The following is a 25,522-nucleotide window of genomic DNA, read 5'->3' as shown; positions in this document are numbered from 1 at the left end:
TGTGATGGTCCATCCTAGATGCCTCCGAGCCCAGAGAAGTCGACGCCGCTTCTGGACATGGTTAACATAAGGCTTCTTTTTTACACAGTAAAGTTTTAAGTGGCATTTGTGCATGTAACTCTAATACTAATGTATTGTAGTGCTCGACAATGGTTTGCCAAAGTAATCCCTCACCCATGTGGTTACATCAGCTGTTGTTGAGTGGCGGTTCTTGATGTGGCGCCGTCTTATTATTATTAACAGTATTATTTATATTATTATTATTATTAATATTATTATTATTATTACTATTGTTATTATTATTATTATTACTATTATTATTATTATTAATATTATAATTACTATGATTATTATTATTATTAATATTATTATTACTATTATTATTATTATTAATAATATTATAATTACTATTATTATTATTATTATTTATATTATTGTTACTATTATTATTATAATTATTAATATTATATATTATATAAGCTGTTGTTGAGTGGTGGTTCTTGATACAGTGCCGTCTGAGGGATCGAAGATCACAGGCATTCAGCTTAAGCTTGCACTCTTGGCCTTTACGGACTGAAATTCCTCCCGATTCCTTGAATCGTGTAATGATATTATGCACTGTAGAGGGAGAAATATGCAAATCCCTTCCAATCTTTCTTTGAGGTTCATTGTTTTTAAACATTTCAATCATTTTTTCACACATTTGTTGACAAACTGGAGATCCTCTGATCATCTTTGCTCATTAAAGACTCAATTCAAAACTGCAGTTTAGGTTTATTATAAAAGCTGTATTATAATAAGCATGCAACAAGCAAATGTTAAACATTAAACATTATTAATAACTTATGTCAACTTCAGAGTTCAGTGCTTTACGTCCTTTAGTGTTTTTTTAATCCCTTTACAAAAGAGGTTATTAGTGTTAAAACTGAAATACACTTACAGATTTTACCAAACCCACAAACAAAGCAATAATAAGAACACAAACCAAATACTGATTTTTTTTATGTTTGAGGCTCAGAGTTAGATAAGTAAATGATAAGCAAAATAGAGTTTAGATCATTGAACTTCCTCATAAATAAATGTGTGTGCTGAACGGTAGTCGTACTTCCTCTTCAGGACTCTATTAAAATAAGAAAAATAAGAAAATTACAACAGAAGAAAGACAATTTTGCAAGAAACAATTGCTAACAAATCAAACTATCATTACTGACAAGACAAAGCTGTGTATTCGAACATTTTGTTGATATTTAGAACAAAAAGTAGAACAATGTGTACTCAGTTTGGTTTTTCTGTTATTATTATTATTTTTATTATTAATATTATTATTAATAACATTATTATTATTAATAACAGTATTATTTACATTATTATTATTATTAACAGTATTATTTATATTATTAATAATATGATTATTATTACTATTATTATTATTATTACCATTATTATTATTATTATTATTATTATATTATTATTATTAACAGTATTATTTATATTATTATTATTACTATTATTATTATTAATATTATATTATTATTAACAGTATTATTTATATTATTATTAATATTATTATTATTATTAATAGTATTATTATTAGTAATATTATTATTATTAAAATTATTAATAATAGTATTATTATTATTAAAAACAAAAAATTCTTTATGCATTTTCTCCCCTTTTTTCTCCCTTTTTAGCGTGTCCAATTGCCCGATTGCATCATGCTTCCTCTCCACCAATGCCGATCCCCCGCTCTGATTGAGGAGAACAAAGCTAAGCCACGCTCCCTCTGACACATGGGCAGCATGCCGTATGCATCTTATCACCTACACTTTGACGAGTGCAGTGCAGCTCAGCGTTGTGTACGGAGAGACACACCCTGACAGCACTCTTTTCTCATCTCAGGCGCCATCAATCAGCCAGCAGAGGTCGTAATTGCAGCGGTCATGAGAGAGAGACCCCATCCGGCTTAGGCCTGCCCATCTGAACAACGGGCCAATCGTTGTTCATGTGGCCGCTCATCCTTAGCCGGCAGGCAGAGCTGAGATTCGATACTGTGTATTCGAGATCCAGCTCTGGTTCCAGCGTGTGTTGTTACGGCTGCGCCACCTGAACAGCCTTATTAATAGTATTATTTATATTATTATTATTATTCATATTATTATTATTATTAATAATACTATTATTTTTTATATTATTATTCATATTATTATTATTAATATTGTTTTTATTATTATATGTGTGATTTCCCTCACGTTTTACTCTTTAGATTATGCATGTCTTTTTGTATTTATTTTAGGCCTTGTTTTGTTTCAATATGTACTCCTATATAGCTGAAATGACAATAAAGCCTCTCTTGACCCCTTTTGACCCCTTATGTTTGACCTTCATTAGTTTACAGTTCAGTCTGTCCACATACCTTCCACTAGAGGGAACCATATACATAGAAATGGTTTGTGTGTTTACGTGATTAGAGATACTACTGATGAAAAACTACACTCACTGTCCATGTTATCAGCTCCACTTACCATATAGAAGCACTTTATAGTTCTACAATGACTGACTGTATTCCATCTGTTTCTCTACATACTTTTTTAGCCCCATTTCACCCTGTTCTTTAATGATCAGGACCCCCACAAACACCTCACTGTCACTGCTGGACTGAGAATAGTCCACCAACCAAAAACATCCAGCCAACATCTCCCTGTGGGCAGCGTTTTGTGACCACTGATAAGGGTCTAGAAGATGACCAACTCAAACAGCAGCAATAGATGAGTGATCGTCTCTGACTTTACATCTACAAGGTGGACCGACTAGGTAGTTGTGTGTCTAATAGAGTGGACAGTGAGTGGACACGGTATTTAAAAAACTCATGTGTCTGATCCACTCATACCAGCACAACACACACTAACACACCACCACCATGTCAGTGTCACTGCAGTGCTGAGAATGATCCACTACCCAAATAATACCTGCTCTGTGGTGGTCCTGTGGGGGTCCTGACCATTGAAGAACAGCATAAAAAGGGGCTAACAAAGCATGCAGAGAAACAGATGGACTACAGTCAGTACTTGTAGAAATACAAAGTGCTTCTATATGGTAAGTGGAGCTGATAAAATGGACAGTGTGTGTAGAAACAAGGAGGTGGTTTTAATGTTATGTCCACTAGGGGGCGCCAACCGGTAGCAGAGCTGAGATATTTCATGTTTTGTCTGCTCAACCTCCATTCCTGCATTTCAGGCTTGCAAAACATTCCAAGAAAAGTTGGGACAGGGGGCAGTTTAGGGCTAGGCTAAAGCCTGAAACGCTAAACACTAATCGCTTGGTATCCTCGGTGCCAAAACGTCTTTTAAGTGTCGTGAAAAGGAATAGCAACATTACAGAGGTAAATCCTTTACTGTCCCAACTTATTTGGAATGTCTTGCAGGCCTGAAATGCAGGAATGGATGTTTATTATTAGCCATAGGGCACCTGTACTTGCTACTATCTATCTCAGTGGACATTGCTTTGATTACCTGTCCAAGTCCGGTAAACAGGCAAGCTCAGTGCAGGATGGGTAATCTCCACCGTGACACTCAGACACTCTCTATCCGCCGCTCCTTCCTCGGTTTTCATGTACACCGTGTTTACAAAGGACGGCTCAAGTTCTGTGACTTCATCTTGAGTTCCTGATGTAACTTCGGCTGTTTCTTGGTACTTCTGTCCGATTTCCATCATTACTACTGTCTCGTTTTCTGCTTCGTTTTCCACTTTATTAGAATCTGACAAGCAAACAGAGCAAATATTAAATCAATAAAGATTTTAGTGTTTTAATTATACAGTTTATTAATTTATCTTCAGGTACAATGCTTATTTATACAATTAAATATGATTAAATAAATGGAAGTTACAATACACAGCACAGCCTACCTTTAGACTTCAATATCTTGGACATTTTGACTAACTGAATTGCTGTAGGATTGCTAGTGTAACAGACTTTTCTGTGGTGTAGCGTTCTGACAATGTGTGATGTTTGTGTTTACATATTGAGTGCATTTTGTCCCTTTGGGGATTCCATAATCAATGGAAAAGTGTGCTTCTCTAAACACGTGATCATCTCTGTGTAGTCTGAGCTGCGCCTCAAAAGAACAAACCAGTAAAGTATTACGCTCCTGATAGTTTGAGATAGTCTATGTACAGTTTATTTTTTTCTTTATAAATTAGGCAAATTCTAAAAATGCTTGGGTACACTAGGACCGCCTCATAGTGCAAATTACCCAATAAACATGAGGAAAGTTTGAATTTCACAGCAAATTGCATATTACATATTATAGGAAAAGGCTCATTTCACGATCCGTGGTGCGAGTTTCACTGCCGTGAATTAGGTAGGGCCTTACGTATAGTATATGGAGAGTACGCTAAGCTCTATGTGACACCCCACCACTATCACTCGAGCAGACATGTCCCTCATATGTCCAGTTGTGTTTGTGTGGATGCCAGGAACACTCAGCAGTACCGTGGTAGCGCGTTACACTTCTGCGCCACTCAGGAGCCATATTTATTACTGTTATTAAAATCCCGTAAAGTGGGCCGCTCATGTGGCGCAGCGGTAAAACACGATAGCTCACCAAAGCTGTGATTTCGAACCCGTCGGTTCGAAACTCAGCTCTGCCATCCGGCTGGGCTGGCTGGCTATATGAACAACGATTGGCTTGTTGTTCATACAGGGAGGGAAAAGCCGGATAGGGACATCATAACCGATGCAGTTACGACCCCTGCTGGCTGATTGATGCCGTCTGCACAGAGACGAGGGTGTGGCTCTCCGTGCACAAAGCTGATCCGCATATGAACTCGCCTCATGCAGGTGAAAAGATGCAGTCGGCTGCTGCACACGTGTCGGAGATTTAGACAGGTCTAGGTCAAGACGTTTAGTAAACATTGTCTAGGTATCGGTGTTCCTATGTAGCAAGCCATAGACATCATGGTTCTGTCCGCCACTACTAGTTGCAAGACAATACAATTAATCAAGTTAACAATTTAATACAGGCTACATTTTATAATTGAAATATGAATTTATGAATGGATTGCTGGACTTTGATAGAAAACTTATCCACAAGTTTACCCAGATGAAAGATCATTGTGTCTTTTCTTTTCAAGCAATGAACGTCACTGGTGTGTATTTTGCATCATTACAAGCCCAGTAATGTTGGCTGTAGGTTAGGGCACATAAAGCCTTAAATCCCTGCTCTGAAATGTTGCTTTAAACGTGTTATTACAGTCACAGACCACAATGATCGTTACTGCTTGACGACTTTGGATTTGTAATGTGATGCTCTGTGGGAAGGTCATAACATCATCCATAACATTAAAACACTCACTGTCCATTTTATAGTTCTACAATTACTGACTGCAGTCCATCTATTTCTCTACATACCTTTTTACCTGCTTTCACCCTGTTCTTCAATGGTCAGGACCCCCACAGGACCACTACAGAGCAGGTATTATTTAGGTGGTGGATCATTCTCAGCACTGCAGTGACTGACATGGTGGTGGTGTGTTAGTGTGTGTTGTGCTGGTGATGATGAGTGGAGTTTTTAAATACCGTGTCCACTCACTGTCCACTCTATTAGACACTCCTACCTAGTTGGTCCACCTTGTAGATGTAAAGTCAGAGACGATGGCTCATCTGTTGCTGCTGTTTGAGTTGGTCTTCTAGATCTTCTAGACCTTTCCCGCTGCCCATGGGGTGCTGTTGGCTGGATATTTTTGGTTGGTGGACTATTCTCAGTCCAGCAGTGACAGTGAGGTGTGTCTGATCCGCTCACACCAGCATAACACACACTAACGCACCACCACCATGTCAGTGTCACTGCAGTGCTGAGAATGATCCACCACCCAAATAATACCTACTCTGTAGTGGTCCTGTGGGGGTCCTGACCATTGAAGAACAGCATGAAAGGGGGCTAACAAAGCATGCAGAGAAACAGATGGACTACAGTCAGTAATTGTAGAACTACAAAGTGGAGCTGATATCCAGTAAACAGGACAATGTGTGTAGAAACAAGGAGGTGGTTTTCATGTTATGGCTGATCGGTGTATAACTTCAACAATGAGGTGCGGATACTGCCCAATACAGAGTTCATCGCGTCCATGGGTGCCAACACTGAACGATCCCAGGAAGCGAGGGTGTGTTCCCTGGGCTGATGGGCTGAAACCTGAATGAATGTTAAAAAACCTGGAACTTTCATTGTTCATTAGAAGAGTTCTGAGAAGTTCTGAGCTGTCATGAACACAATGGACTGGTAAACACGGTATAAATGAGTACAAGTGCACCTTTTGTCAGACTTTCTATTTAAAACATAGCTTAGCATTGCTAAACACTGTACCAAAACCACAGGCTATAGCTAAACTAAAACTGCTGTGTCACTGCTTTGTATTGGTGCATAAAGCCACCTTAAGCTGCATTCTTTAACAATGGGTGAGAGCTTAATGTGACCTTTAGTAAAGTATTATGTAATTTTGGACAATGTAACAGTATATCAGTGCGCTTATGGACATACGGATCTCTTCTTAGCTGGACAGCACGTACACATTCCTTTTATAAGCTTTTATGAACCTCTGGAGACCTTAGACATCTGTATCAGCTTCCATTAGCTTGCAAAGATGGGTTCAAGCAGTCTGGTTTAAGGGTTTTAAAGTGAATTAGTGTATTTTCAGGTCAGTTCTAGCTGGTCAAGTGGATCTTTGCTGTTCAGGGTGGTTCAGGGGTTTTGGATATTAACAGGCTGGTCAACTGGTCTTGTTTGATATATTTAAGGTTCTAGGATGGTTTAAACTGGATGAGTTGGTCTGGTTTGATGGTTTTAAAGTGAATGTGTGTATTTTCAGGTCAGTTCTAGTGGGTTAAGTGGATTTTAGCTGTTCAAGGTGGTCTGGTTTGGTCATTTTTGAGGGGTTTTGGAGTCTAGATGTTCAGGATGATTTTGCTTGATGCATACAGATGGGTTTTAGACAAGTACAGATTGGTTCTAGCTAGTTAGGTTGGTCTGGTTTGGTCATTTTTAAGGAGTTTTGGATATGTCCAGGCATGTTTTGACTGGCCAGACTGGTCTTGGTTTTGGATACAGGCTGGTCCTAGATGTATTATCAATTAACTGTTTGGTTTGGGTCTAGGTGTGTAGGTTGATTTTGCTTGTAGACTGGCTCTAGCTGGTCAGGATGGTTTAAGCTGGTCATGTTGGTCTGGTTTGATGGTTTTAAAGTGAATTAGTGCATTTTTAGGTCGGTTCTTGCTGGTCAAGTGGATTTTAGCTGTTCAAGGTGGTCTGGTTTGGTCACTGTTTAGGTGTTTTGGATACAGGCTGGTTCTAGATGTTAAATAAACTGGTTGGGTGGAGTGTAGATGTTCAGGTTGATATTGCTTGATGCATAAAGATGGGTTTTAGACAAGTACAGATTGGATCTCGCTGGTCAGGATGGTTTAAGATGGTCAGATTGGTCTGGTTTGATGGTTTTAAAGTCAATTAGTGTATTTTAGGTCAGTTCTAGCGGGTTAAGTGGATTTTAGCTGTTCAAGGTGGTCTGGTTTGGTCATTTTTAAGGGGTTTTGGATATAGGCTGGTTCTAGATGTTAAATAAACTGGTAGGGTGGAGTCTAGATGTTCAGGTTGATATTGCTTGATGCATGACGATGGGTTTTAGATAAGTACAGACTGGATCTAGCAGGTCAGGGTGGTCTGGTTTGGTAATTTTTTAGGGGTTTGGATTTCTCCAGGCTTGGTTCTGGCCAGACTGGTCTTGGTTTTGGATACAGGCTGGTTCTAGATGTTCAATTAACTGGTTGGTTTGGGTCTAGGTGTCGAGGTTAATTTTGCTTGTAGACTGGCTTTAGCTGGTCAGGATGGTGTAAGCTGGTCAGATTGGTCTGGTTTAATGGTTTTAAAGTGAATTAGTGTGTTTTCAGGTCTGTTCTAGCTGGTCAAGTGGATTTTGGCTGGCCAGGGTGGTCTGGTTTGGTCATTGTTTAGGTGTTTTGGATACAGGCTAGTTCTAGATGTTGAATAAACTGGTAGGGTGGAGTCTAGATGTTCAGGTTGATATTGCTTGATGCATGAAGATGGGTTTTAGACAAGTACAGACTGGCTCTAGCTGGTCAGGGTGGTCTGGTTTGATGGTTTTAAAGTCAATTTGTGTATTTTAGGTCAGTTCTAGCTGGTCAAATGGATTTTAGCTGTTCAAGGTGGTCTGGTTTGGTCATTTTTTAGGGGGTGTTGGATATTTCCAGGTTTGTTTTGACTGGCCAGACTGGTCTTGGTTTTGGATACAGGCTGGTTCTAGATGTTGAATAAACTGGTTGGTTTGGGTCTAGGTGTGGAGGTTGATTTTGCTTGTAGACTGGCTTTAGCTGGTCAGGATGGTTTAAGCTGGTCAGGTTGGTCTGGTTTGATGGCTTTAAAGTAAATTTGTGTATTTTTAGGTCTGTTCTAGCTGGTCAAGTGGATTTTGGCTGTTCAATGTGGTCTGGTTTGGTCAATTTCAAGGAGTTTTGGATATGTCCAGACTTGTTTTGACTGGCCAGCGTGGTCTTGGTTTTGGATACAGGCTGCTTCTAGATGTTGAATTAACTGTTTGGTTTGGGTCTAGGTGTGGAGGTTAATTTTGCTTGTAGACTGGCTGGATGGTTTAAGCTGGTCAAGTTGATCTGGTTTAATGGTTTTAAAGTCAATTTGTGTATTTTCAGGTCAGTTCTAGTGGGTCAAGTGGATTTTAGCTGTTCAAGGTGGTCTGCTTTGGTCATTTTTGAGGGGTATTGGATATTTCCAGGTTTGTTTTGACTGGCCAGACTGGTCTTGGTTTTGGATACAGGCTGGTGTTAAATTAACTGGTTGGTTTGGGTCTAGGTGTGTAGGTTAATTTTGCTTGTAGACTGGCTCTAGCTGGTCAGGATGGTTAAAGCTGGTCAGGTTCGTCTGGTTTGATGGATTTTAAAGTCAATTTGTGTATTTTAGATGTTCAGTGAACTGGTTGGTTTGGGTTTAGGTGTGTAGGTTGATTTGCAGGCAGACAAGTACAGACTGACACTAGCTGGTCAGGATTGTTTAAGCAGGTCAGGTTGGTCCAGTTTGATGGTTTTAGATGGTCAGACTGGTTTTTGTCCTTGAATAATGGTTATATTGCTTAGTACTTACCTTACTTTATTCATTACTACAATAAGAAGTGGTTTTGAATATCTATTGTACGTCTGATTTATGTAGTTCATCTTATTAGACCTCAAGATTATTCTACTAGTCCTTTCTACTGGTCATACTAGTCTTAATACGCAAATGTATCCAATAAAATAATCAAAAATTAAACCTACTTACTTTGTAAATGCCCATTTTGGTGATTCTGCAAATTGGGCTCAGTTTCCTGTACTCCTGTACACTTCACCAAAGCACAGATGCTCAGTAGCTCCATTTCTCCTGTGTCAGTGACCTTCTGTATCTCTTTTGAGACAAGCGGAGTGAGAGTGGAACCCCCTGCAACCCACAGGAGTTTGGGAAGTGGAACTCCTCCATTGAGGCACAAGGAAAACACCCCGACACAATTATTCCTCCACGTTACAGACAAGGACTGTGCAATGGAAGGAGATACTGGGAAACACAAACATGTAAAGATAAAACTTAATCAGAAATGTTTCCGGCAATAATTGATAAGATTAATTATTAAATGTAACTAGTTTACACTGATCAGCCATAACATTAAAACCATATGAATGAAAACCGATATATATAGAATGAAACTGATATATATGGAATGAAACCGATATATATGGAATAAAACTGATATATATGGAATGAAACCGATATATATGGAATGAAAACTGATATATATGGAATGAAACTGATATATATGGAATGAAACTGATATATATGGAATGAAAACCAATATAGAATGAAACTGATATATATGGGATGAAAACCAATATATATGAAATAAAACTGATATATATGGAATGAAACTGATATATATGGAATGAAACCGATATATATGGAATGAAACTGATATATATATATAGAATAAAAACCAATATATATGGAATGAAAACCAATATATATGGAATGAAACTGATTTGGTTTTTGGTATATATGGAATGAAACTGATATATATGGAATGAAACTGATATATATGGAATGAAACTGATATATACGGAATGAAACCGATATATATGGAATAAAACTGATATATATGGAATGAAACCGATATATATGGAATGAAACTGATATATGGAATGAAACCAATATATATGGAATGAAATTGATATATATGGAATGAAAACCGATATATATGGAATGAAACTGATATATATGGAATGAAACTGATATATATATGGAATGAAACTGATATATATATGGAATTAGACTGATATATATGGAATGAAAACCGATATATATGCTAAAACAGTAGCAATATTAAAAACATCTTACCGACGTAAGAGCTCCTCCAGACCTTCTCTACAGACTCAATCAGGGAGCAGTGCTCGACCCTGCACACGATTTCTTCACCCTCCTTCACGTCCTTCAGCACAGCCGTGGCACGGAACACCCTCGGCTCCGTCTGGATCGGCCCCCATAATTCCACCGTCCCTTCATCCGAGCTTTCATTCCTAATTTCCTTCTCTTCGTCCTTGCGCCGATTTAGCCATTTGACTTTAATTTCGGGAGGGTAAAAGCCTGTGATGTTACACGCCAGGTTGATAGATTCCTGTTGAGAGGCTGATGGAGAGCTGGAGGAGGTGATTTCGGACATGACGGGCATCTTTCTGAAACCTGGGTACCAAGGACACAGTTATTGGCAGTGCCTGCAGCAGACAAAATGGGCCACTAATCTTCTGGGTTAATCTTGTCAAGCCTACGCCTCATCATTGTGATTGCACTGTAGCCAATGATCCACAGTGTGGACAATGTGGATCATTCGGTGGAGACTATTTTGGTTTTTGGTCGTCACGTCTCATGACATCATGATTTTGCTATATATATATTCTGATATATATGGAATTAAAACCGATACATATGGAATGAAACTGATATATCTATGGAATAAAAAATGATATATATGGAATGAAACTGATATATATGGAATGAAAACCGATATATATGGAATTAAGCTGATATATATGGAAAGAAACTAATATATATGGAATGAAAACCATATATATATATACTGTATATATATATATATATACTGTATATATATATATATGGAATGAAACAGATATATATGGAATGAAACTGATATATATGGAATGAAAACCAATATATATGGAATGAAACTGATATACAGTATATATGGAATGAAAACCGATATATATATATGGAATGAAACTGACTTATATATGGAATGAAAACCAATATATATAGAATGAAAACCGATATATATGGAATGAAACTGATATATACATGGAATGAAAACCAATATATATAGAATGAAAACCGATATATATGGAATGAAAACCGATATATATGTAATGACCAATGAAACTGATATATATGAAATGAAAACCGATATATATGAAATGAAAACCAATATATATGGAATGAAACTGATTTGGTTTTTGGTATATATGGAATGAAACTGATATATATGGAATGAAACTGATATATATGGAATGGAACTGATATATATGGAATGATAACCGATATATATGGAATGAAACTGATATATATATGAAATGAAACTAATATATATGGAATGAAACCGATATATATGGAATGAAAACCAATATATATGGAATGAAAACCGATATATATGGAATGAAACTGATATATATGGAATGAAACTGATATATATGGAATGAAAACCGCCCCTGTTATACTGTGATGCCTCTGTTTTGTCTCACCTCTGGTCTTCCTTGTAATAGGTTGTTTAAGGGCTCTGTGATGGACGGTGACCCACACAGACGTCTCTCCTCTCAGCAGCTCGTTCTGAGACAGTCTGCACTGGCTCTTGGCCGAGAAAAAGCCATGGGCGTCCGGACGCGGCGACGCCAGGGCCGGAGGGATGGCCACCGGGCACAGTTCTCCTCCCTCACAAAACCAGCGGAAGGTTATGACGTCAGGGTGGAAATGTGAGGCCGCGATGGTCATGGTGACGATACCTGGTCAGAGTATCTATGTATTAGTGATGCATCGTGGGTCTGCAAGGAGGTGGACGTGTTAACGTGTGGAATTCATACCTGTCTCTTTGTTCGGCTCTGATAGTTGAATTTCTGAAACCTCGGGAGGTGCTAGGGTTGAAGAACGCAGAATATAAGTCAGTAAATTTAGCATTTTAGACTACTGTCCATATAAATTATAAACATACACACATACTTACACAGAACCGTTAATTTCTCTGAAACTCTCTCCATCAATATCTTCTCTTTCCCTTTATAAGAGATCTGGCATTTGAAGACGGCCCCTTTGTGGACCGGCAGGATGGGGATGAATGTAAAGGAGGAGAGGAAGTGTTTGATGGGGCCGGTGGAGTACAAGGGTTGGCGCGAATGCAGTTTGTAATACCCAGGAGCCGACGATGCCAGCAGGGGGCCTTTTTCAGACGACAGAGATGTACTGGACATCCTTGAAGACAGACCTTTAGAGCATCTGTAGCTCGAACCGTAGCTTTTTTCTCCTAAGAGGGACAGTATGGAAAATGCAAATAACACAGAGTTTCTTACATTTACTTTGACTTTTATTTGATTGCAGACAGGATGAACCTGAGATATTTCATCTTTTATCTGCTCAACTTCATTTCATTTATTAATAAACATCCATTCCTGCATTTTAGGCCTGCAATACATTCCAAAAGAGTTGGGACGGTAAAGCATTTACCACTTTGTAATGTTGCCGTTCCTTTTCACCACACTTAAAAGATGTTTTGGCACAGAGGAGACCAAGTGATTTAGTGATTCAGATTTTATTTTGTCACACGTCTTAAGATGTGCAACAGTACGGGGTCGTCGTTGTCGCATTTTTGTTCCAAAATTCTCCACACGTTCTCTATAGGGGACAGGTCAGGACTGCAGGCAGGTCAGTCCAGTACCCGTACCCTCTTCTTCCACAGCCATGCCTTTGTAATGTGTGCAGCATGTGGTTTTGGGCGTCCATGGAAAAGACGACGTCTTGAAGGCAGCACTCGATGTACTTTTCTGCATTAATGCTGCCATCACAGAAGTGTAAATGACCTTTGCCAAGGGCACTGACACAGCCTCATACCATGATACACCCTGACTTTTGGACTTGTTCCTGATAACAGTCTGGATGGTCCTTTTTGTCTTTGGTCCGGAGCACACGGTGTCCATTTTTTCAAAAAAAAAAAACCTGGAATGCTGATTCATCTGACCACAATACACGTTTTCACTGTGTGATGGTCCATCCTAGATGCCTCCGAGCCCAGAGAAGTCGACGCCACTTCTGGACATGGTTAACATAAGGCTTCTTTTTTGCACAGTAAAGTTTTAAGTGGCATTTGTGCATGTAACTCTGTATTGTAGAGCTCGACAAAGGTTTGCCAAAGTAATCCCTCACCCATGTGGTTATATCAGCTATTGTTGAGTGGCGGTTCTTGATGCAGTGCCGTCTGAGGGATGGAAGATTACGGGCGTTCAGCTTAAGCTTGCACCCTTGGCCTTTACGAACTGAAATTCCTCCTGATTCCTTGAATAGTTTAATGATATTATGCACTGTAGAGGGAGAAATATGCGAATCCCTTCCAATCTTTCTTTAAGGTACGTTGTTTTTAAACATTTCAATCATTTTCTCACACATTTGTGGACAGACTGGAGATCCTCTGATCATCTTTGCTCATCAAAGACTCAGCCTTTCCTGGATGCTGCTTTTGTAATAAACCATGATTACAATCACCTGTTTGGAATCACATAATTATTTAGTTTTTTCACCTCATTACTAGCCCTAAATTGCCCCCATTCCAATTTTTTTAGTAATGTGTTGCAGGCCTGAAAAGTTGAGCAGACAAAACATGAAATATCTCAGGTTCAAACTGTCTGCAATCAAATACAAGTTAAAGTAAATGTAAGGAACACTGCATTTTTATTTTCTGATTTGGGGTTGTAGGTTTTACTTATTTACTTAGGTGCTTGAGTGGTGCGGCATGAAATTACACTACCCCACTACTCAGTTCGAATCCATAGCGACTTACAGTATTGACTATAGTTCTGATAGTCCAGTAACTAATGCCCTGTGTTGAAGTGGCTGGGTAGGATTTTTCAATACACTGATGTTTTCAGGCATACAGATTGAGCAAGAGTCCTTCATGACTAACACGTTATGTAACTGGTTGTCAGCCAATGTGTTAACTGCTCTGTTATCAGATATTATGATAGTTCACTTGCACTCTACTATTGTGAAAATAAAGTGTAGTTTGGTGTAGTTCACCGAACGCAGCTACAATTACACAAAAAACGCAGATGTGTGGGTGTTACCTGAATAAGTAGTGTCTAAAATAGGGGTATCGTTAAGGAACCAGGCTGTTTGAACTTGGTCTGCTCGTCTGCCCTCTATGCTGACCGTGATTCGTCCTTTCTGCCCCACCACTATCCGCGGGGGCAGGATGATGGCCGAGACGCTCAGGCTCTTTTGCTTTTCTGAGGGGGAGAAGATATTTGGAGATGTGAGACTGTAGCTAGTGTGGAGTTAGCAAGCTTTTCAGAGTGATAATTGGAGGGATGGGGTCAACATATATACACATACATATATTTCCCATAGTAAAGCCTGGAAGAATACAATTTCAACAACCTGTTCAACAATCTACAGACCAACGGCATTGGGTACTCAACATGGGGGTAAGTCAGAGTGGGCTGTGTTGTGACCCTTTCACTTTATCACCCACATGAGCCACATTAGCCCTTCCCAGCATTGATGAGTCTTGGCCACCCAACAACCTGTTGAACATTCTAGGCTTGTCTATCCACTGACCAACGGCATTGGGTACTCAACATGTAGGCACCCCATACTGTTTTGAATAGACTTCAACCCTTTTGTCTGGCCAGTTGTCCGGCCATAACAGTTTGGCCCCTATCAAGGTCACTCAGGTCTTCTAAAATTTGATATAACCCTGACCCTCTCATGGACAGTGTTTAGCACCCATATGAGCCACAGTAGCCCTTTAATAGGTCCATCCCAGATGCCTTAGCTCTAATGTTCGATGGCATCAATGAGTCTTGGCCGCCCAACAACCTGTTGATGATTCTGGCCTTGTCTATCCACATGGGGTAACCATGTTGAGTCAGAAATCAGAGTGGGCTGTGTTGTGACCCGTTCACTTTATCACCCACATGAGCCACAGTGGCCCTTTAATCGGTCCTTCCCAGCATTGATGAGTCTTGGCCCCCCAACAACCTGTTGGAGATTCTGGCCTTGTCTATCCACAGACCAACTGTAATGGGTACTCAACATGGGGGTAACCCCCATGGATATGTAGACACGTGGGACTATAGCTAGTACGGAGTACCGTACCATTTCTCATCTCATCTGACTGCCTTCACTTTCATCACTGGTCGCGTCTTCATTAAGGTTGCCGTTGCTAACTAGTGACCCCCCCCCCAAACTGTTGTTTTTACAGTTATTATTAATTAGGAGGATCAGACCCCGCCCCACCCGTAATTCAAACTTCATGATATGATCTGAAAACACATTAACAGAACAGCGTTTTCTTACCATCCTTCCTTTTCCAGGAGAAGCCTATGCACAGCAGGAAGACAAGAAGCAACGAGATGATCATCATCGCCACAGAGGCTTTTGCAGATTTAGTTAAAACCAGATTTTGCGCTAAGGAAGACAGAAGAAAAACGTAAATGACTAAAATACTCCTAAGACTTGCCTGTGGGTCCACTTCCAGCTCTACCACCATTGTCAAGTTTTGTGGTGATCTCTAACAGTGATGAGAGGGCCTACCTGGGGGTGGTAAAACACCAGGAGGACCGGTCCCAGGATAACAACTTCCTCCTTAACATCAGCAAGACAAAGGAGCCAAGAGTAGGCTGTAGCATGAAGCAGTAGAGAAGCTACCATCCTGTTTTGATCAAGTAACCTTCAAGTACCTTGGAGTCCATGTCGTGAAGGACCTGTCATGGTCCTGGCACACCACCACCCTTACAAAGTAGGCCTGTCAGTGTCTATACCACCTTAGACGCTTTAGGGACTTCAATTAGTTCACTGGCATCAATGAGTCTTGGCCACCCAACAACCTGTTGGAGATTCTGGGCTTGTCCATCCCCAGACCAGTGGCAGTGGGTACTCAACATGTGGGCAACCCATATTGTTTAGAAGAGACTTCAACCCAGTTGTCCAGGCATAACAGTTTAACCCCTATCAAGGTCACTCAGGTCTTCTAAAATTTTATTGCCCAGCAACCTGTTGGAAATTCTAAACTTGTCTATCTACTGACCAATGGCAGTGGGTACTCAACATGTGGGCACCCCATACTGTTTTGGGGAGACTTTAACCCAGTTTGGCCCCTATCAAGGTCACTCAGGTCTTCTAACATTTAATATAAGCCTGACCCTCACATGGACAGGGTTTATCACCCATATGAGCCACAGTAGCCCTTCAATTGGTCCATCCCAGATGCCTTTGCTTTAATGTTTAATGGCATCAATGAGTCTTGGCCGCCCAACAACCTGTTGGAGATTCTATACTTGTCCATACACAGACCAACGGCAATTGGTACTCAACATGTGGGTCAAGGTCACTCAGGTCTAATAACATTTATTATAACCCTGACCCTGAGATGCACAGTTGAAGGGTGGTCCTAATATCTTACCCTATCAGTGTAAGACCCCAGATATATAGCAAACACAGTAGAGTTACCCAGTGGGTCAGCGGCCGAGAGATTAATGGAGCTCAGCGCCGGTTGAAATACTTCAGGCTGCTCGGCGATACACTGCACCTGTCCAGCTCGGTTTCTTTCCTCCGTACTAAGAGTGCGAAAGCGCCGCGTCCTGTACGTTCCATCGGCGTTCCGTCGGATCTGAGGATACTCGGGAAGGACGCCGTCGCTTTGGATCCACGTCACCGATAAATCCTGCGGGTAAAATCCGTTGATCTCGCAGGCAAGCGTGAGGGGGGACGAGCGGGAAGAGGATGGCACGACAGACACGGTGACTTTAGGGAGGACTGAAAAAGAGGAACAGATAGACAAAAAGTGTGTAGGTTGGATGGTCAACTTCATTTTATTTAATAATATACCTCCATTTCTGCATTTTAGGCCTGCAACACATAACAAAAAAAGTTGGAATGGGGGCAATTTAGGGCTAGTAATGAGGTGATAAAGCTAAATAATGATGTGATTCCAAACAGGTGATTGTAATCATGGTTTGGTATGCCTTTGATGAGCAAAGATGATCAGAGGATCTCCAGTTTGTCCACAAATGCGTGAGAAAATTATTGAAATGTTTAAAAACAATGTACCTCAAAGAAAAATTGGAATGGATTTGCATATTTCTCCCTCTACAGTGCATAATATCATTAAACCATTCAAGGAATCAAGAGGAAATTCAGTGCGTAAAGGCCAAGAACGCAAGCTTAAGCTGAACACACGTGATCTTCGATCCCTCAGACGGCACCAAGAACCGCCACTCAACAATCGCTGATATTACCACATGGGTGAGGGATTACTTTGTCGAGCATTACAATACAGAGTTACATGCACAAATGCCACTTAAAACTTTACTGTGCAAAAAAGAAGCCTTATGTTAACCATGTCCAGGAGTGGCGTCGATTTCTCTGGGCTCGGAGGCATCTAGGATGGACCATCACACTGTGGAAACGTGATTGTGGTCAGATGAATCAGCATTTTAGGTCTTTTTGGACATCCAAAAGCAAGGGTCTGTCATGGTATGGGGCTGTGCCAGTGCCCTTGATAAAGGTCATTTACACTTCTGTGATGGCAGCATTAATGCAGAAAAGTACATCGAGATCCTAGAGCAACATGTGCTGCCTTCAAGACGTCGTCTTTTCCAGGGACGTCCATGCATTTTTCAACAAGACGATGCAAAACCACATGCTGCACACATTACAAAGGCATGGCGGCGGAGGAAGGGGGTATGGGTACTGGACTGTTCCTCGTACCCCGTACTGTTGCACATCTTAAGACGTGTTTGCAGGAAGAACGGGATAACCAAATAAAAGCTGAAACACTAAATCACTTGGTCTCCTCGGTGCTAAAAATAGTCTTTTAAGTGTGGTGAAAAGGAATGGCAACATTACAAAGTGGTAAATGGTTTACCGTCCCAACTTTTTTTGGAATGTTGCAGGCCTGAAATGCAGGACGGACGTTTATTAATAAAAGAAATGAAGTTGACCAGACAAAACATGAAATATCTCAGGTTCATTTGGGGTTGTATTTGTCAACAATAGTGTTCTTAGACCGCCAGACGTAACATAAACGTGCAGGTGGCAGCATGTTGACGTCTCAATAGCAATAAACAAAATACATTTTGTTGTGGCTTATTTAAAAATCCAGACATAAATCAAAACACTCACTGGTGATACTCAGGGTGAACTCCTGGACGAGTGGTTTTTCCAGAGATTCGTGATGCACCACGCAGCCATAGGTGGTGTTTCTGTCTTCAGGTTTAGGGACGAACACAATCTGACTGAGCCCTTCGTGAAGACCGTCAGCTGTCAGGTTTGTTACGAATTTCTCGGTTGTTTTCAGCTCTTTGCCGGCACGCGTCCAAATGAAGGTGATGTTGGCGGGGCTGAATCCTCTTGCCCAACACTCTATTATGCTCTCTCGACCCAAAATGACATTTGTCGAAGGAACTGATATTGAAGGTGGAGCTGAAAAAAGCAAGAGTGGGATTTAGGTATATAAGCATTATGAAGCCCCCTCCGACACGTGTGCAAAACCGAATGCATTTTTTTCACCTGCACGAGGCAAGTTCATATGCGGATCAGCCTTGATCACCCTGATCAAAGCATTATCCCATCAATCAACCAGCAGAGGTCGTGATTGCTTCAGTAACGAGGTCCCTATCCGACTCCCTCCCTGGATGAACAGCAGCCAAGTCCAGCCAAATGGCAGAGCTGAGATTCGATACAATACAATGTATTCGAAATCCCAGCTCTGGTGTGCTAGCGTAGATTACCGCTGCGCCACCTGAGTGGCCTTTATTTTGGTTGTTTTTATATATTTGGTTGGGATTGTTTACGAAGGGCTGTAGCTATCCAGTTCAGTTTAGTATTAGCATTCAGTATTTCCCTACTGTCCAGAGATACTGGGTTTAAGAAGAAGAAGATATACTTTATTTGTCATATATACATATACAGTTGTACAGTACAATGAAATTCTTTCTTCGCATATCCCAGCTAGTTTGGAAGCTGGGGTCAGAGCGCAGGGTCAGCCACCTTACGGCGCCCCTGGAGCAGACAGGGTTAAGGGTCTTGCTCAAGGACCCAACAGTGGCTGCATAGCAGAACCTGGATTTGAACCACCAATCTTCCGGTTGATAGCCCAAAAGCTCTACCCACTAGGCTACCACTGTCGCTTAATCGCTGCTGATCGTTTTTTTGTGAGATTAGATTACATCCTATCTTTATTTGGACTGTATTAGTATTCCGTGAGCTCGCTTGAATGCAAACAGTTTATCCTCTAAGCATATCGAACTGCTCAGTGGCTTACATGGGTCAAATAAATAAGAAATATAACCATGGGACTGTTGTAATATAGTTTTTAAGGTGACAACATCTATTGGTTGTAAGGATAAACCAAAAATATATATATATACACTTGTAAGAGCTGTGTTATAGGGCAGTTGTAACCTAGCGGTTAAGGTTCAGGACTAGTAATCAGAAGGTTGCTGGTTCAAGCCCCTCTGTTACAATGTTGCTGCTGTTGGGCCCTCAATTGCTTAGACTGTATACTGTCACAATTGTAAGTCACTTTGGATAAAAGCATATGCAAAGTGCTGAAATGTTTACAAAATGTTGAGTTTCGAGGTATTTTTTCCCATTAGAATGTATGGGAAACCTGTTAATGTGTTCCATGGTCCCATGAAACTGCCTATATTTTAGGCTAATATAAAAAAAAATGGGGTGGTTTTTGGCACTTATATACTGAAAATAACACAAATATAATATTAAAAAAAAGTTAAATACAATAAAACCTGCACTTTAGCTTAACTTCTTTATTGTTTCCTTATGCTTCTTAATCGTGGAGATGTCTGATCTTGAAATACCGTATTCCGTTCAGTAAAGGCGCATTCACATGAGAAGCTACACAATAGCTTTTTGCGCTGGCTGTGCCAGTACTTCCTATGTAGTGTGGTGGTGCACAAACCTTAACGTGATTTATTGTAGTAAAACGAGCAAGGAATTTTATTAGTGGAGAGAACTCATGAGCAGTAATAATTAAGAGAGGTTTATCTTTTCTATGTCGTTCTTTTAATACATGAAGTCACGTCAAGATTTTTTTAATGATAAGCATTTTAGACTCTCTCGGAAAAGCTGATTCTTACCATTTCTCAGAACCTCGAGCTGTAACACAAGTTTAAAAGTGAAACAGTGAGGAAAATCCAGATAAACACAGATACATGGAGCTTAATAAATAGTGTTTTTATTGGAATATATAGTGGAATGTGGAATATATAGTGTTTTTATTATATTATTGTATTTACCATACTGTTGTAATAATAGTAATTTCATAGCATAGTTAATTTTTTTATAATTTCCTTATTTTACCTTTAATTTTATTCTACTCTATTTTATTTACTCCATTTACTGTACTTACACTGTACAGTACTGGAGCTGCTGTAACATTGAGTGGATTTGATAGTTATTCCTCACAAATGCAGATTCGTCTCATATTCGCCCTTTGATGACATTTTACCGCACAGCTCAAGCTGAGCGCTGAACAACGCGGTTGTTCATTGTTAATTTGAAATTAAATAATAAATGTTTATGGTAAATGTTGAGTTTAAGGGTACACATTTCTCAGCTAAGGGCATTGAGTTTCAAAGATTTTGAGTTTAGGGGACGTTGAGTTGGTGAATTGGTGCAGTAATTGGTGTATTAGTATTTAACTTAGCATATTTATATGGTCACAAATACGTGTAGTCAGAAAGCTGTTTTTATTAACGAAAAATTAATAATCTTATTTATGGATGTATATTCTTGACCCAGGTTTGTGATATTGTCAGAACATTTGCAATAAACTTAAATTAACTGTTAAAAGTCTACATACATCATCAGTGTAACACAGCACCCATACAACTCACCCAAAATGGTCAGTGTGACTTTGCTGGAGTAACTGGTAACATTGGTCATCACGTTGCACTCATACGAACCCTGATGATACGGTGTAGCTTTATACACCATCAGGGAAGAAGAGCCTTCGAGTGCCAACGTGTTAGAGGGCAGGACGATGCTTCGGTTCGTGTAGTCGTTAGATGTGTTGATGGAGCCTCTGAAGGACCAGGCGATGCTGATGAGCTCATCGTTCGTCGGAGAATGAAACGAACAGGGAAGGTCGGTGGAGGAGCCCAGATTTACGTAGATCTCTGTTAGATAAACTGACGGGCAAATGCATGAGCATTTTATGTACACGGATGAGCCAAAACATTATGACCACCCACAAACCCGTGCCAGGCAATGCATATTTCGGAAAAGTTGGGCACACACATGCATACATACATAATACATAGACACAAACACTAACACTGAAACAAACACACACTGCAGACACATAATACACACAAGTATAGTATACATGGACATACACTCACAAACTCGCATGCATACACCCACATACATTGATCAGCCATAACATTAAAACCACCTCCTTGTTCTACACTTACTTTCCATCTTATTGGCTTCACTGACCATATAGAAGCACTTTGTAGTTCTACAATTACTGACTGTAGTCCATCTGTTTCTCTGCATGCTTTGTTAGCCCCCTTTCATGCTGTTCTTCAATAGTCAGGACTCTCCCAGGACCACTACAGAGCAGGTATTATTTAGGTGGTGGATCATTCTCAGCACTGCAGTGACACTGACATGGTGGTGGTGTGTTAGTGTGTGTTGTGCTGGAGTTTTTAATCACCTCAGTGTCACTGCTGGACTGAGAATAGTCCACCAACCTAAATTATATCCAGCCAACAGCGCCCCATGGGCAGCGTCCTGTGACCACTGATGAAGGTCTACAAGATGACGTCTCTGACTTTACATCTACAAGGTGGACCAACTAGGTAGTTTTGTGTCTAATAGAGTGGACAGTGAGTGGACACAGTGTTTAAAAACTTCAGCAGCACTGCTGTGTATGATCCACTCATACCAGCACAACACACACTAACACACCACCACCATGTCAGTGCAGTTCTGAGAATGATCCACCACCTAAATAATACCTGCTCTGTGGTGGTCCTGTAGGGGTGGAGCTGGTAAAATGGACAGTGAGTGTAGAAACAAGGAGGTGGTCAAAGTACAGTACTTGCGTAGTCTTTCATAGTCTTATGTCATAATACACTAGATGTTTATCTCTAAGTTTCCACCACACTCATTTTACTACACCACTATAAATGTATTTTTTGGGTTATTGATTACACTTATTAAAGACATTCCAGCTGTTGATGTGTAACTACTTATCTTCCAGTGGTTTAGTTATTCTTTTGATTGAGATGTAATAACTTGAAGTCGTAATACATTCCTATATCTTTTACTATTGCTCTGTAATGGAGCGACAACCTATCCAGGGTGTTTCCTCCCTTTTGCCCAGTGAATTGTACCCACCGCAATCTTGAATAGGATGAAAAGGTGGTAAAACAGACAGTAAAAGAATGAACGATTAAGTGAATCTGTCACTACTGTAAATGTTATCAGTGAGTAAAATAAGCTGCATGACGTGAATGAATAGTTCTTAGACATATTTAGTATTGCTACAGTTGTTACATCACTATGCCTACTTGCTAAGTAAAATGCAAAATCTTGTACAACCCCAAATCAGAAAAAGTTGGGACAGCATGGGAAATGCAAATAATAAAAAAACACAGAGTTTCTTACATTTACTTTGACTTTTGTTTGATTGCAGACAGGATGAACCTGAGATATTTCATCTTTTATCTGCTCAACTTCATTTCATTTGTTAATAAACATCCATTCCTGCATTTTAGACCTGCAACACATTCCAATACAGTTGGGACAGTAAAGCATTTAGCACTTTGTAATGTTGCCGTTCCTTTTCACCACACTTAAAAGACACCGAGGAGACCAAGTGATTTAGTGTTTCAGCTTTTATTCTGTTCCATTCTTCCTGCAAACGTCTTAAGATGTGCAGCAGTACGGGGTCGTTGTTGTCGCATTTTCCGTTTCAGAATTCTCCACACGTTCTCTATTGGGGACAGGTCAGGACTGCAGGCAGGCCAGTCCAGTACCCGTACCCTCTTCTTCCACAGCCATGCTTTTGTAATGTGTGCAGCATGTGGTTTTGCATCGTCTTGTTGAAAAATGCATGGACTGACGTGAAAAATGACGTCTTGAAGGCAGCACATGTTGCCCTGGACTTGGACTGGAATGCCGATTTATCTGACCACAATACACGTTTCCACTGTGTGATGGTCCATCCTAGATGCCTCCAAGCAGAGAGAAGTCGACGCCGCTTCTGGACATGGTTAACATAAGGCTTCTTTTTTTGCACAGTAAAGTTTTAAGTGGCATTTGTGCATGTAACTCCGTACTGTAGTGCTTGACAAAGGTTTGCCAAAGTAATCCCTCACCCATGTGGTTATATTAGCTATTGTTGAGTGGCGGTTCTTGATGCAGTGCCGTCTGAGGAATCAAAGATCACGGGCGTTCAGCTTAAGCTTGCACCCTTGGCCTTGATTCCTTGTATCGTTTAATGATATTATGCACTGTAGAGGGAGAAATATGCAAATCCCTTCCAATCTTTCTTTGAGGTACTTTGTTTTTAAACATTTCAATCATTTTCTCACACATTTGTTGACAAACTGAAGATCCTCTGATCATCTTTGCTCATCAAAGACTCAGCCTTTCCTGGATGCTGCTTTTGTACCAAACCATGATTACAATCACCTTAGGTGAACATGCAGGATTGGAGGTTTATTAGTGAAATTAATGAAATGAAGTTGAGCAGATAAAACATTAAATATCTTGGGTTTAAACTGTCTGCAGTCAAATAAAAGTCAACGTAAATGTAAGGAACACTGTTTTTATTTTATTTGCATTTAAAATTTTTGATAATATATTTAATACTAGAGATAATAATATAATATAATATAATTATTATTATTATTATTTGTAATAGTAGTAGTTGTTATTTGTATAATGTATCGAATATGATACATACATACTGCCTACAATTAATAACATCTCTGTAAACACATAAAATGTACATAAAAGGTCCAGAAACTTTAAATAGATAAACTTAAAATAACTTATTATATTCTTGCATTATTCTGCATTTTCTTTGGGACCAGAACTTGGAAAATTTTCCATCTTCTACGATGCGAGAACCTACAAACCTACACTTAAAATAGCAAAATAACAGTGCCAGGTCATAGAATATTCAAGTGTGGGTCCTAAAATAAATGGATAAATAAACTTAAAGGTTTTTTTTTTTTTTTTTTTTTACCAAGGAAACTAAACATAGAGCTTTTCTGCTATTGGTATAAGCTCTTTGATCTAGGCTATAATGCTTCAAAAGATAAGTAAGATATGCAAGTTGTAACAAACCCCCCCCCCCCCCTTTTTTATTCACTGAGGTAAACAAGAACAGTACATGCACCTTACTGCAGAGCTCACCTAAAACCTACCTAAATCTTGACCAATAAATGCATAGATTAATACACAAATGCACAGCAAATCAATACAAGGTAACATTACATTGATATTTATTATTAAAATATTTTCAATACTTTCAATTACTGACTGTAAAGTACATTTGGAAGTGCTGTAATATAGCATATAATGTAAATTTCCGGCATGTACGTATAGACACTCCCACAAAAATACACCTCCTGTTTGCTACCTGTGTTATTTACCCACAAGCAAAGTATCCTCATATTTAATTACTCACCCACATGTATTTGTCCCAGGACAAAGCAAAAGAACAGGACTTTAATCTTCATGGCCTTTTAGTGATCTGAGCATGAGCATGTATGTCTTATCAACACCTTTTTACCCCTCTGTATATCTTAATAACACACACACACACACACACACACACACTTATAGAGTCGAAACGGTGGGCGGGTTGTACTAGATAAAAACTTACAAACAAAAAAAAAAAACCCGTCATCGGGAACGAAACTCTCCCCGAATCGTCGAGAGAGCACAGGGAAGAGAGAGGAAGCAGTCGCTTAAAATTCAACCTGGCGGCCATCCAGTGTTTTAGACTGCTTAACATTCATGGTGTATAGTGACCAAACTAAAACTGGGGTTCGGTGGTGACCTCAAGAAGAATGATCACATGTTGGGTCTAAATAAAGGAGAAAAATAACTGTATATATGCAAAATGAAGAAAAGTGTTCGTGTGAATCTTTTACTAGTCTATTGCC

General features: G+C 39.8%; 1 protein-coding gene across 2 annotated transcripts; it reads right to left on the bottom strand.

The window, feature by feature from the left end:
* Positions 1 to 767: 767 nt before the first annotated feature.
* On the bottom strand, positions 768 to 25,131 carry si:ch211-180a12.2 (uncharacterized). Of its 2 annotated transcripts, none has more exons than XM_063002802.1 (13): positions 25,042 to 25,131; positions 21,230 to 21,523; positions 18,495 to 18,794; positions 16,821 to 17,126; positions 15,669 to 15,779; positions 14,435 to 14,596; positions 12,328 to 12,624; positions 12,188 to 12,238; positions 11,852 to 12,109; positions 10,440 to 10,781; positions 9,336 to 9,605; positions 3,510 to 3,755; positions 768 to 1,120 (listed from the first exon to the last, which is right to left on the bottom strand). In XM_063002802.1, exons 1-13 carry the CDS (start codon positions 25,091 to 25,093, stop codon positions 1,113 to 1,115), a joined length of 2,697 nt encoding a protein of 898 aa, XP_062858872.1. In that variant the 5' UTR covers positions 25,094 to 25,131; the 3' UTR covers positions 768 to 1,112. The 2 variants fall into 2 exon arrangements, with proteins under 2 accessions (XP_062858872.1, XP_062858873.1); XM_063002803.1 differs by having other exon boundaries at positions 21,230 to 21,511.
* Between the last annotated feature and the right edge of the window lie 391 nt (positions 25,132 to 25,522).

The sequence above is a fragment of the Trichomycterus rosablanca genome, chromosome 10 (assembly GCF_030014385.1).
Source record: "Trichomycterus rosablanca isolate fTriRos1 chromosome 10, fTriRos1.hap1, whole genome shotgun sequence".
Taxonomy (NCBI): Eukaryota; Metazoa; Chordata; class Actinopteri; order Siluriformes; family Trichomycteridae; genus Trichomycterus; species Trichomycterus rosablanca.
The sequence above is the reverse complement of the archived record's forward strand: the minus strand, read 5'-3'. Positions and strand labels throughout refer to the sequence as shown.

What these genes read in the sequence shown, in the direction of transcription:
- si:ch211-180a12.2 (XM_063002802.1), bottom strand. Translation starts at nt 25,093, where the DNA reads ATGAAGATTAAAGTCCTGTTCTTTTGCTTTGTCCTGGGACAAATACAT. An exon ending in CCTGGGACAAATACATGTGG is followed by an intron (nt 21,524 to 25,041) that starts GTGAGTAATTAA and finishes TTTGCCCGTCAG; the next exon opens with TTTATCTAACAGAGATCTAC. An exon ending in CTCCTGGAAAAGGAAGGATG is followed by an intron (nt 14,597 to 15,668) that starts GTAAGAAAACGC and finishes TCTCCCCCTCAG; the next exon opens with AAAAGCAAAAGAGCCTGAGC.